The following is a 13,260-nucleotide window of genomic DNA, read 5'->3' as shown; positions in this document are numbered from 1 at the left end:
GGGTATGTAACCATCTGAAATTATTTTGTCATCCAGTGTGTTTTTTTAACCAATTTTTTTGTTAAAGGTGACTTTAAAATGCAGTTTTCTTGATTCTAACGTTATTGTGGTACCAAAGAGTTTCTTAATAAATCTAAAGTTCTACTTACTCACTTATTTTTGCTATCTATGTGATATTCTCTGATTGACATTTCTGTTAATTATGTGGTCTTATTTTAGTCATTGTGAAAGAACTTACAACTGACTACCAGCACTGTGATATTTTAGCAGTGACTCTTAACCTTTTTATTTGATGAGTCCTGTTGACTACTGTTCACTTCTTAAATTAGCCATTTCATTTTAGAATATGACACTTTCTCCCAAAAAACTTTCTTCAATTGTAAAAGGATACATACTATTATAATAATAGTAAATGTTTCTAATTAAAAAGTTAAAAAGACTTATTTCCTGAAATATGAGAAAATCTAGTAAGTTTTAAGAGATCTCAAACCATATGTCATGCTACTCATAGCTTCTGAACTACGGACTCTGTAGTAACTGAAAGTTTTCTTTCTTCAGCTCCTAAAACATCACAACGAACTCGTCGTCCACGTCCCAAAACTAAAACCACACCAAGTCCTGAGGTTCCTCAGACCAAACCGGGTAAATTCGGGTTTCCGGTTAAAGTAGCTCATCCTAGCAGTTCTCGGGAATTTATAACTGATGCCAATGATGGGAGTGATGGCCCATGTGAGCACCATGTGGGTGAAGGCACAAAATGATCTGCTGCTGCTCCCCCTGTTGAGTTAGCAAAGGAGAACACAATTGGGATAGATCCGTGTGGCAGGTGAATTCCTTGCACTTTCTGCATACAGGTTTGTCTCTTACTATGTATCTTATTTACTAATTTTTTTTTTTTTTTGAGACGGAGTCTTACTCTGTTGCCCAGGCTGGAGTGCAGTGGCACAATCTCAGCTCACTGCAATCTCCGTCTCCCAGTTCAAGTGATTCTCCTGCCTCAGCCTCCTGAGTAGCTGGGATTACAGGTGTGTGCCACCACACCCAGCTAATTTTTGTATTTTTAGTAGAAACAGGTTTCACCACGTTGGTCAGACTGGTCTCAAACTCCTGACCTTGTGTTCTGCTTGCCTTGGCCTCCCAAAGTGCTGGGATTACAGGCGTAAGCCACCACACCCGGCCTCTTATTTACTACTTTTTATTTCATTCAATTGTCCTCATAAAGACAAAATGCCTTAAATAGAACTTGCATTTTTATTTCTAGAAAATATTTAAGTGCCTTCTGTCTTCCCACAGCCACATCAACAACTGTGAGGTTATCACAGGAGGAAGAAGCTTGTTTTTCACATCTTACTCTGTAGTATAGTCAAGGTCAAAACCTGTCCCAAAGACTGAAGCAAGAGAGTGGTATCTGGGCAAATTGAACTTGTTTTGAGGGGTGCCATACGCATCTATAAACTTAGAAAAAGAAAATGTTATGAAGAATAAGAATAAATAATTGGAAAGAAGTTGGGTCTCAAAATCTTAGAGATGAAGAGAGTCAGAAAGACAGGGGAGGGGTAGAGGCAAGTCAGAGGGCACAGGCTTCCAGAAACACACAGGATTCTGCTTCTAAGTAGTGATGACAGCTGCATTTGGAAGGGTTTATAAGAGCAGCTGAAGGAAGTCCTTGAAGATATGACTCGAAAGTCTGCATCTGACCCAAGAAGCATCATCCATCTAGGGTCCCGCATTTGTATGAGAGTAGAGAGCTACTCTGCGTGTTTGTCCCTTATCCTGATTTGTTGAGTGCCTTTACTGCAAATGAAATCTCCCTAAGATTCACTTTGCTTTATTCTTTGCTATGTCTTCTCTCAAACAGGTTAACTATATTCTTGCTCATTTAGACACACTATTAAAGCTTCCACAAACATGCCAACAGTTACTAGGATAGTTAGATAAGTATGTATTTGGCCAAATGTCTGAATAAGCTTCTAAGGCAGTCTTCTAGTTGGAATTAAGTACTCAGACACCTAGGAGAATATCACGTGGGCTTTACTGAGATGTGTGCCAAATTGTGTAGGCTGTGACTAAGTGCCTCTTAAAAAATTGTTTATCTGGCTATAAGATGGCCAAGTCTTCAAATAACAAGTATCAACTTTCAGAAAATTTCTTAAAATTGCTATATACTGATTGAAGCAGTATTATACTGGAAAGATATAATTTACTGGCTTTTCACAAGTGTTTATTTCATTGCTTTTAATTAGTTCCTGTTACAGATCTTGAACCTGGTACTCTCAGAACTGAAGCTCCAAAAACCATGGGTAATGAGAATGTGTGTCCTTCAAATATTGCTCTTCCTGCTTATTGTCATTCCACTGTAGTCAGTTTCTTCTACGTTGTAAGACCATTCTGTCATTCTTTGTCATCATTCCATTATAGTCTTTATCTTGAAATTATGCTAGACTCTATGTCAAATTATCAGTTGAATTTGAGAGAATCATGCATGAACTAATATCAGGACATCAAACTGCTTTTAACTGTTCAGCGTTATGTCATGCGATCATGTGCATTTGTTTAGACAGCATTGACCATTTTAAGCTGCATTTCAAACACGAATCTCCAGCTATCCCTTATTTATGCTGCTTATTCCTCATCAATTGTAGGGAAGCACAGTGTTTCTTTGCTCGTATTGTTTTTTATTATGTTAGGATCTGTGTAACATTGATTTTTTTGTTTCAAGAATGATGTTTATAGTAAATTCTCAAATTGTAAAATGTACCTAAGTCTTGAAAGTTTTAATGATAGGCTTCCATAATAGGATAGACTGACTCTTTATTCATCTCTATTAAGGTTTAACAATTTCTTAACTTTTACTGAATCAAGGAATACTTTGAGGTTTTGATGAACACAGTTTATTAATTACATGGTATTCTTTATGCTTTCATACATATGAACTCTTTATTGTACCCATAGTTATTTAAACAGTAGATAACAAGACATTTATCCCAACTTCTATAGAAGTGCAAGTAGACTGATAAATGCCTTTTTCAGTACAGTTAGAAAAGCATATATTATGCAAATGTGTAAAAAGCTTGTCCAACAATCTTCCACCAATGTGTAGCAAGAATCAGATAATCAAACATCTAGGAGAATGTCTTGTTGACCACATAGCGATATTAGGCTGAGTACAATGCTATCTTGCAAGTCTATCTTACCAGACTAATGAGTGCCTGACCATGGTTTGGCCAAATCTGCAAAAAACAAGTCTTACTTTTCTCTTAGTTCTGAAGCTTAAAAAATGACGTGTGAAATTAATATTCAAGTTAAATCTCTTTGCTTTATTTTATTATTTTTGTCTAGTTGTTACTACAGTCCTGGAACCTGACACTTTTAGAACCAAGGTTCCAGAAACAACATTAGGTAATGATATTCTGTGTTCCTGAATAATTTTTCCCTGTTTATTTTCAAATCCATTCCATCATTATCATAATCACATTGTCATCAGCTTTGTAGGACTATCTTGTCATCCTCTGCTGTCCGTCAACTTTATATTGTCCTTCAACTTTATATTGGAGTATTAGTGATCCTTAGAAGTTACCTATTATTTTCAAAAGCTATGCACAGACCTAGTTCAGAGTCTACCATGTAATCTTATTTGAATTTGTGTCATCTGCTTTTGTCTAAACAGCATTCGTGTCTAAAGCTAAATTTCAAACACAGTTGCTGGTGGCTATATCTTATCTAAACTGACTAAACTCTAACAATTCTTATGGTATCATGGATTCTTTGGCATACTCAAAAGATTTAGTGTGAGCCTAAGACTCTATCATCCAGAGTTTGGCTCTAGTGTTTTTGAAGTTAAAGATGTATGAGTCTCTTCACTTTTCAACTTGATTTTACACATAAGTTTCCTGTCTCAAGAATCTTTCAGTGATTAAAAAAATTAACAAAATAGAAAAAATCTTAAAAGACATATGACTTAAATCTCAAGGAAATATGACATACCTTTAAAAACCTAAAGTTTGTCTCCAAAGCCACCTGCACTAGAGTAATCCAAAGTTTCTTCCTTCAGCTCCTAAAACACAACGGACACGTCGTCCCCGTCCCAGACCCAAAACTACATCAAGTCCTGAAGTACCTCAGAACAAATCGGGTAACTGTATGAATCCTTGGTTTAAGGAGCCAAGGAACCTGAACCCTGGTGGGCTGTCCCAACGAAGTCCTAACGAAATACCTATGACAGGAAGTAACAGTCATCATGTTTTCTAAGAATCAAATTATTTGACATGGGTAGCAGCTGCTTCTCATACAGAGGCATCCAGGAGAATATGGCTTGGGGACACTTGTGTGCCTGATCTCCTAAATGACTTGGTTTGGATGACGTTCTTCATCCCTCTTTAAAGATGTGTTTACAGCGAGATTAGCATACTCATGGGTATTTATTGCTATATCTGCACTGAAACATGTGATCCATTTGTTATAGACATGGTTACATGAACAGGCATTTTTTTAACTTCCAAGAAAAGCAACAAGTTACTTTCATATATATTTCTCTATATATTTTCATATCTGTTGCCTAAACAAATTTCCAAAGCAAACATCCATACTACTTAGAAAACCAAATACCTAGGAGAACCTCATGTGGATAATATCAATATATGTAGCAGAGTTCAAAGATGGTAACTACCTTCTGTGATGAATTGTTCTAGCTAGTGTGGCCAAATCTTCCAAAAGCAACTATATGCTTCCTATCAATTCCAAAGTTTTAAAAGAAATTGCGTATAATTTGAAACTCATGTGTGAAAATAAAAATTGAGGGTTTTTTTTTTAATGTTGCTTTTGGTTAGTTTCTGTTACAGGCTTTGAACCTGTTGTTCATAGTACTGATGCTCCAGGAATAACATTTGGTAATGATTTTGTGACTTGCATTAAATGCTTTTATTGCTGTTTAAAAACCCACTTGAGCACCATCATGGCCAGAGTTACTTCTGCTTCCTAAGACGCTGTTATTCCATTCTACACTTCATTTTAAAATAGTCAGCAGTCCTAATTCAAGTGTTACCTGTTTTTCGCAGATGTCCCTGGACCCAGGGAAGGACACCTGTCCATCGTGAAACTCTCTTTAAAATTGCACCATATGATTCAGTGTTAAATCTGAGACCCAAATTGGTATTTAGTATTTATAGACCTAAATACCCTTCCATTTGGTATTTAGATCTATAAAGCAACAATTAAGTACCATGAACTCCCTTTGAGTAACTTAGTTTCTATAAAACCTGTGTCTTAGTCTCATTATTTTCTTCCTATTTTAAGGAATAAGGTGTCCCTATTACATTAAAATAGCTTTTCCCTGAAAGTTCCAGGCTCCTCAATCACTGATGAGCTTGACCACTCTTCTTCACCACAGTTTAGCAATGGCTCTTAATCTTTGCCAAGTAGGAATCCCTCTGAATATCTACACATGTTCAATATTTATTCCTTTAATCATTTCATATGTGATATTTGAACTTCATACTAAGGGTCTCAAAGGGAACCCTTAATGATCAGAAACAAAGTAGTAATTTTTTTTAATTTAGGAAGTAAACTCAAGAAATTCTAACCTGTTTTAGAAAACACAGGTCTACATACAATGCTTTCAATGCTTTCTAGTCCTACAAACACTATAGCAACCCAACATCATCATCTTTTAGTTTCAAAAACAGAAAGGAGGATGAATAGGGGTTATTCCATCCCTCAGACCTTAAACTCCCTAAAGCCTCTCAGTTGAAATAACAAAAATCTATGGTTTAGGTTTTAGAAGGTTTAAGGAGTCCCTCTAGCCCATTGCACTTGAATCACAGGTATCAAAATAAGCTTGAATATCTTACCATTTCTGTGCCTTCTGAGAGAAAAGGCACTTATAGTGGTCGACAGCTTGACAATTACGGGGCTCATTAGTAGATTCATAGCTGAGGGAGATCTATCCAGTGGCTAAATTCATCGTGTGCCCTGCATAAGGACTGTATCTAACAAAGGATGGATCTTACACAGTTCTTATTCCATTTCATTCATCTCTTTGTCAATGGTGCTGCTACTTTTGCTTAAGAAAACAATCACTTCCTCATTCTTTGTGTACCCAGCACCATATTAACAATTGAATGGGGTGGAATAAGGAGCAGAGGTAGAAACCGAAAGAAAGGGCAGATTTTACCTCTTACAGTACAAAGTAACTGTGAAGAAACCCTAAGGTGTTTTTAGATACAGTTTTCTAGATATAGAGCAATTTCCTCCTATGAGAACTGCTTGAGTAGTAAAAACAGAAAATATTTACGGGAGTCAAGGAACGATGTGGGCTGATGATAGAGAGTCGTTGGGCTTTGAAATAATTATAGGATTTGGATTATAGGGTGGAAGGGTGGGAACAGCACAAATAAAACAAGTGTCAATACTTGTTAAGGGTGGCTAAGGGGATGGTGAAACTAAAATGTAGAACAAAGCGCTCCTAGATGATATTCAACATTTTGTTAATGTTACTATCATGAAATCAGTTATAGGCAGCTCTTAGCTCTTGTGGTAACTGAGATTCAGATACAATAGTCCATGAGAACTTAATTTTCCAAATAGGCTCCTGCTTTTTCAGAGGGACATTTTGAATCAGGAGTCAGCAATTTTTTTTTCTGTGAAAAGTTAAACAATAACTATTTTAGAATTTGTGGGCCATTCAGTTTCTGTTACAGCTACTCAATTCTGCTGTTTTAGCTGGAAGGCAACCAAAGCTGATACATGAATATGCCCTGAACAATTTTAGTTCATTATATGGCTGTCTTCCAATAAAACTTCATTTGAACTTCATACCATTTTCACGTGTCATGAAATATCACTTTTCGTTTTTTCCCATCACTTAAAAAAAAATGTGAGAACCATTATTGGCCCACAAGCCAGGCAGAGGGCTAGACTTGGAAGGGCTATAGTTTGCTGACATCTGCTTTAAACAGGGCACATTCTGTATGGCTCTCCGTAACCTCATGATTTTCAGGGTGTGTGTGTTTTAAGTTCACTGCTGCCTCTGTCTAAAACCTATGAAATAAATAAAATTACTTTTACAATTGAGACCCTCTTCTTTCAGCTCCCACTGACCTGCAAACTCTCATTTTGAAACCAGTGACATCACCAAGCCTAGAAATGACAGAAAGTCAACCTGGTAAATAGATTGTTTTATCTGTCTGGGTATACTGTGTGCTTTAAGAGGCACACTGTAATTCTCTAAGTTATATTTCCAAAGATAAAAAATGAAAAAGGAATGCACATTAATTGTAAATATTGCACAATGTTCTTTTTTGTAATTGCATATTGTTAAATTAGTAATACATTAATATTACTACTTGAATGTATAAAAATACTTTTCATTGCATTTGTATCATTCTAGAAAATAATCACATATCTGATTAAGTGGTTGACAAACCACTTAGAAGAACTAATTTTATTATTTATCCTTATTTTTTCAACAGTTACAAGTTTGTGGCTCTGTTTAATAGTAAATTTGTGCTAAAAGAACACTAGTTCAAATGTGACCATCAAGGAAGGAGAAATTTCTCACTTCAGTAAAAATAATAAAATTTCCTCATAAACAATGTGAACCCTTTAAAACATACTGCCCTTCAAGCTTGTAAATAGGCCAGGCATAGTGACTCACACCTGTAATCCCAACACTTTGTTAGGCCAAGGCTGGTGGGTTGCTTGAGCTCAGAATTTTATGACAAGCCTTGGCAAAACCCCAACTCTACAAAAAATACAAAAATTAGCTGGGCATGGTGGTGCACGCCTGTAGTCCCAGCTACTTAGGAGGCTGAGGTGGGAAGACCATTGAGCCCAGGAGGTCAAGACTGCAGTGAGCCATGTTCATGACACCCTGCTCCATCTGGTTGATAAAGCCAGACTCGGTCTGGGGAAAAAAATGGATGCAAACTTTAAAAATCAGTATGAGCAATGTTGTTGCTACTTCCTGACATTTATTTTAAAACACTGGATCCCTATATTTTTCTAGTATAGGACTGTAATTTCTTTCCATCTCTTCTGAGTATCTTTTAATTAGATAAATGACATTTTGGTACTCATGTTGAATGTACAAAGTAGGTTGCTAATGGTAACCTACAGTAGTTATAATGTTGTGAATTCAGTTCAGTTTTGAGAGCTTCCCTTAGTGTTAATAATGTTGTTATCCTAACATTGAACACTTATAGGATGCAAAGCACTTTTGTAAATGCTTACAACCTATCCTTTATCAATTGTACCATTTTCTGTTTTTTACTAGTTTCTGATGTTCTGGAATCGGTTACGTTTAGTACTGAGTCACCAAAGGAGACTATAGGTAAAAATGTTCCCCAATGGCAAGTCAAGCATATGTGCTTTTCCATCTCATTGCAAAGTCATCTCTGGACGTCCTCATGCTTTGTGACATTTCATAGCCACCTGTTCCTCACAGCTTGTCTGTGTTCATCCAATGGGTCTTGAATGTCATTGTATACAGCACATTGTGTTCACATCTGCTGTATTGCTATGCAAGTTTCATAATTTCCTTATTCTCACTCAAAGTGAACATTTTAACCTTTTCTGATTGCTCTTTCAATATGAATATGTACCTATATGCACAACCTATTTTTCACTTTCATATCACTTTTAGGATTCATCACATGCTTTTGCTCTCCAAGTACTCATTCTACGTGTGTTTCTAACTGGAATTCTTATACAAAAAAAAAAATGAAAGTGGAATTATCTGCTTTGTTCCAGGTAGCATTGCTGTTGAGTCTCCCGTACATTGTGTATGGGGTGTGCGTGTTTCCCACATAGCACACTGCCTTCATTTCCTGCTTTCATTCTGCCCTCCTAAATTGTGGTCATCTTTATAATCTACCTAAATGTTAATTATTCTCAAGAGTGTATCTGCTTAAGATAGCTCAATTCTTTTTCAAATTAAATGCAGGGTTCTATTACAGCATGCTTTGGGCTGCCCACCACTAACCAGCCATTCCCGTTTCTTCCCTAGCACCAGCCAAAACAGACTATGTATATCCCACTGCCAAAGCACCACTCTGGCCAGAGGAGCCAAAGACTGAAGGTAGCAAAGGTTTTAATGCTTGGATTTATTTTTTCTACACATTTTAAATTAACATCAGTTACATCCATGGAATATGACATTGATTCACAATTAAACAGATTTGAAGAGCTATAGCTTCCAACATTCTTGAATTCTTAAGGTGATAATTGACTCTCTCTGAATACAGAAATAAATTCCTGTTTCTCTGCTGAAGTCTAAAGGTTGAGGTATAATAACATTGTAAACCCAGTTAATGACAATTAAAACATAAATATTAATTGGTGAATTAGTATTATAGAATAGGATTTTTCTCCTAATTCTTTTTTCCTGTCTAAATCCATTGTCCTGTCTCTAAAATTATGATGTAAATTCTTAATAAAATTTGATATTCAAAAAATACTTCACTATAGCTTAATATCTTAGTTTCTAAAATTTTTCTCCTTTGTTTTGGTACAGTTGTGGAATCTGTTACATATGTGTCTGAACCACCTGAGACCACACTAGGTAATAACCTCAGTAGCCCAACCCTGTGTGCTTTCTGTCCTCATTGCCACCATCGCCTGAGAACCTCCGGGTCTATCTCATTGTGAATTCATGTTACACCGTCACTTTTCACCATGGCAGTTGCTTTTCTTTCAAGGTGCTCCTATCCGTAACCATTGTCCAAAAATGTCTTTCCTCCCATTCAGTTGTATAACAAGACTTTGCTTTTTTTCTCTTCAAAAGTCAGCAGAACTGTTGAACCTAAAAATTTTTTTTTCCTAACACTGTACATCCTGCCAGCTTGGCATTGTGTCGAATGTTTCAGATAATGCTTTTTCGGTGTGATGATCCATTTATACTTTCTGACCTAGCAACATACTTTCCATTAACACTCATCCCATCACATTTATTTACATACGTGGTTTTCTTCTCCATTCTTTAAGTGAAATTCAGTGCTGCTTAAATGACTCATACTATAATATTTTTTAAATTCTTTTTCCCTTCATGATTCCTATTGAATATATCTTTCTGGCATTGTTGAGGAAGTAGAGTTCTAATGTGAAATGAGAATTTTAGAAGTACTTTGTAAGCTGCATCTGCAACCTTTTTTTTTTTTTAAACTAAATGCATTATGAAGGAGTAGGAATGCTGTTTTGCTGCAGACTTGCAATTTTCTTTATTTTAAAAAATATATTTGTTACCATCCTGCCTGTTATCTGTACTCAAGGTCTGTCGAGTGCTATAGTAACCCGCGTACTTTCCTTCAATTACCATAGAAACGTCGCCTCTGCCTTCTCAATCTATAACCCTACCCAGCCCAGATGAGCCTCAGACTGAACCCGGTAAATACGTTATTTTGTATGTCATATATGAGGTGAGTGTTTACAGAATGTCAGCATGGTCACCTCAAGACATCAGAGGCCCTGACTTTATCATTCTGCCCACAGACTTTGATGGGTAATCCTATCTATCTGATGTCCCGCTGTCATTGATAATTACTCAAACCGCAGTGTTGTTCTTTAGGACATGGTTGAAAAATAACTCTCAGTTACTCTGCAAGTGTTTAATTCAGGGAATAGGAATGCTTCTGGGAAGAACATTTATATTCTGTTCTATTTTAAAAAATATATATTCTAATTTTAATTCCAATTCATCTCAACTAGTTTTACAAGTTCTGTGATCATGTAAAAAGTATTTTAAGCTTTCTGATTTGATTTTGACTTTAAAAGAAACCTCCAGAAACAGGTCTGACTGCAATCCACATGAAAGGGGGTGTACTGGCTGGTCACCTTGTAGTTATTCAGATACCTTACTTCTTTCCACTCCTTTCTGCAGTGCTTTGGCCATTTCATTGCACACAAATAAGAAAAAACAAAATCAAAACAATTACTTTGGCTTATCACAAAGCTTTACATAGTAGTGGAGTTTGAAATGAATGAAAAATAATCAACATGCCTCTTATTTTAAAAAATCCTCTCAATAGCTATAGGTTTCAATGTAATAGAAGGTTATAAATAGAAAGTTGTAAATAGAAGGTTATAAGTGAGCCCAAACTTCTGTTTTGATTGTCATTAAACTATTTTTATATTACTCTGTTTCAAAGGGAGATGCGGATTTTAAGTTTACTCATTGTCTGCTGAATATCCTACTAGATGTTGCCTATAAACCCTACAGTTTTTTAACAAAAAAGAAAACCTACATTGACTAAAATAATGAAATCTAACAGTTATACCTAACTTTTCCAAATTTTGTTCTTAATAACTATAATAATATTATTGGAATGTCTCATTGTAAATACTGCTATTAGTGATTCTTATCTCATTCTGTATCGTTTTTCATGGAATTGCTTCATGGCATGCCTAACCTTCAGATGGTCTTTCTTATCCTCTGGGGAAAGGAAGTGGCATATCAGTTAGAACCTTAGCAAGTAGGGTAGTTGAGAATCAGAAAATCACAAACTGTGAGAAACTCTAGAATGACAGAATTTTAAGATTGGAAGAGTTCTTAAAAATTGTGTAACTTTGAAGAACCTGAGACCGTAGATCCAGTGATTAGCAAAGGGAGCTCTAAACCCCCAGGTTCCAGGCTTCTAAACCAGATCATCTCCAACATTTATCAATATTCATCTCTCTACAGGCAAGAAGATTCCACTGAAACCATTGTATACCTTGTATTTTTTCATTTAGTATCAGGAAGAAGATTCTGCAGACTCCTTCAGAAACTTCTGGTGTCAAATAACTCTTACTTTCAGCAAGTTTTTCTTAAGGTGTCTGAAACTACATGACATTGACCATGTTTCTTACCTTTCTTTATCTCAAACACATTTTAGTTCAACCAGATGAGGTGTTTCCACAAGCTGCAACCTTGCATCTGATAATTCCTTTCCTTCAGCAGGATAGATTTTTCATTTTTTTGGTGAAGAAAAAATTGGTTTTTACACTGATTGTCCTAGAATTTCTTTAGGATTTGCTCAGCAAAGGAATAACTCTCCATAGAAAATATCCTTGGTGTTCAATTTCTCTTCCCTCTTTTCCCCTATATAACTAATAAAACTGTGTTTTGTTTAGTAACATTAATTTTCCATTGGCACTTGCTATTAAAATACGTTATATATTTGGACTATAACATGTTAACTTTGTTTTTTATTTAGAAAACATGTATTTGCATTTAAAATAGTACAACTAAATATTCTGATAAAATTATATGAACTTACAATAAGGATGAATTCTTGTTATTATGAATTTATTTTCAAGCTATTTAAAAGGTATTTGATGTCAATATTTCTGAAATCCCAAGTTTCATTTTGCCAGCTGAACATCTTAGATATCATTTAATGTGACTTTTTGTTTTGTTTTCTGTTACATAAAACAGTTGCCTTCCTATACTTTACAGACCTTTAGGAGCCTTAATCGTTGGGTATTTAGGTCTTCAGCCATTCAGTAAACATCTCTGAGCTTCTAGAGGTTTAGGTACTGTCGTTCTTGAAGGGCTCAAGATTTCCGAACCTATATCCTTTTTTTTAGCTCCCAAGCAGACACCACGTGCTCCTCCTAAGCCAAAAACATCGCCACGCCCAAGAATTCCACAAACACAACCAGGTAAAGATATATTTTACATTTTAGCTTGAAAAGTTTGAGGTTAGTGGGCTTATTCTAGCAAATTGTTCATTAATAGTTATGACAGCAGATTGAGTCTTTAACATTTGCAAAGCAAGTCTTCCTCTGTAACCTAATAAATATTTAAATTTCTTTTTGGACTTACTAAAAAAGTACATCATAGGAAAAGCTTATGCCACAAAGCTTCCCTTAATGTTGTGTTATTGAAGATGAGGTGGACATGAATGGCATTGCTTAGAAAGAGTAGCCTACCTACTTCCTTCTCCTTCCCCAACCTGAGACTACAGTCCTATCCCTTCCACTATTCCTGAATGTGCTTCCTTCTGTCAATCATCTCTAATTTGACATTTTCCTCAATACATGGCCTGACTACAACAAATGTCTGAGGTGTACCCACCCAGGATACCGGGAAAGGAACCTTTGCTACCACTGATCTGGTCTGGGGAAAGGAAAACGTTTAGCACCATCACATTGTGTTTGATCCAGGTAGTGATTCTGGATTCCCACCACAAATATTTTATTCATACCTCAGAATCTCTGCCATTAGGTACTGTCATTCTTGTTTTTCTACAGAGGAAAAGAAAAACCCTGTAGTTTTAGGTGTGGTCT

The 13,260-nt window shown here is 35.9% G+C and overlaps 1 protein-coding gene across 25 annotated transcripts in view; it reads left to right on the top strand.

Moving 5' to 3' along the window:
* The window catches only part of ABI3BP (ABI family member 3 binding protein), a 128,486-nt gene that overhangs the window by 56,413 nt on the left and 58,813 nt on the right, over window positions 1–13,260 (top strand). For 17 of the 25 annotated variants that reach the window (XM_017891905.1, XM_017891898.1, XM_017891897.1 and 14 more), the window contains 11 exons: window positions 559–642; window positions 2,244–2,300; window positions 3,340–3,399; window positions 4,052–4,132; window positions 4,827–4,886; window positions 7,085–7,159; window positions 8,270–8,326; window positions 9,002–9,073; window positions 9,509–9,556; window positions 10,312–10,377; window positions 12,559–12,633. In XM_017891905.1, coding sequence (XP_017747394.1) covers window positions 559–642; window positions 2,244–2,300; window positions 3,340–3,399; window positions 4,052–4,132; window positions 4,827–4,886; window positions 7,085–7,159; window positions 8,270–8,326; window positions 9,002–9,073; window positions 9,509–9,556; window positions 10,312–10,377; window positions 12,559–12,633 — 735 coding nt within the window. The remainder of the gene's footprint in view (window positions 1–558; window positions 643–2,243; window positions 2,301–3,339; window positions 3,400–4,051; window positions 4,133–4,826; window positions 4,887–7,084; window positions 7,160–8,269; window positions 8,327–9,001; window positions 9,074–9,508; window positions 9,557–10,311; window positions 10,378–12,558; window positions 12,634–13,260) is intronic. The other 8 variants (XM_017891911.1, XM_017891904.1, XM_017891902.1 and 5 more) reach the window with 8 other exon arrangements.

This window comes from Rhinopithecus bieti, unplaced genomic scaffold, assembly GCF_001698545.2.
Source record: "Rhinopithecus bieti isolate Rb0 unplaced genomic scaffold, ASM169854v2 scaffold_20579, whole genome shotgun sequence".
Lineage (NCBI taxonomy): Eukaryota > Metazoa > Chordata > Mammalia > Primates > Cercopithecidae > Rhinopithecus > Rhinopithecus bieti.
This window is presented reverse-complemented; position numbering and strand designations above follow the sequence as displayed.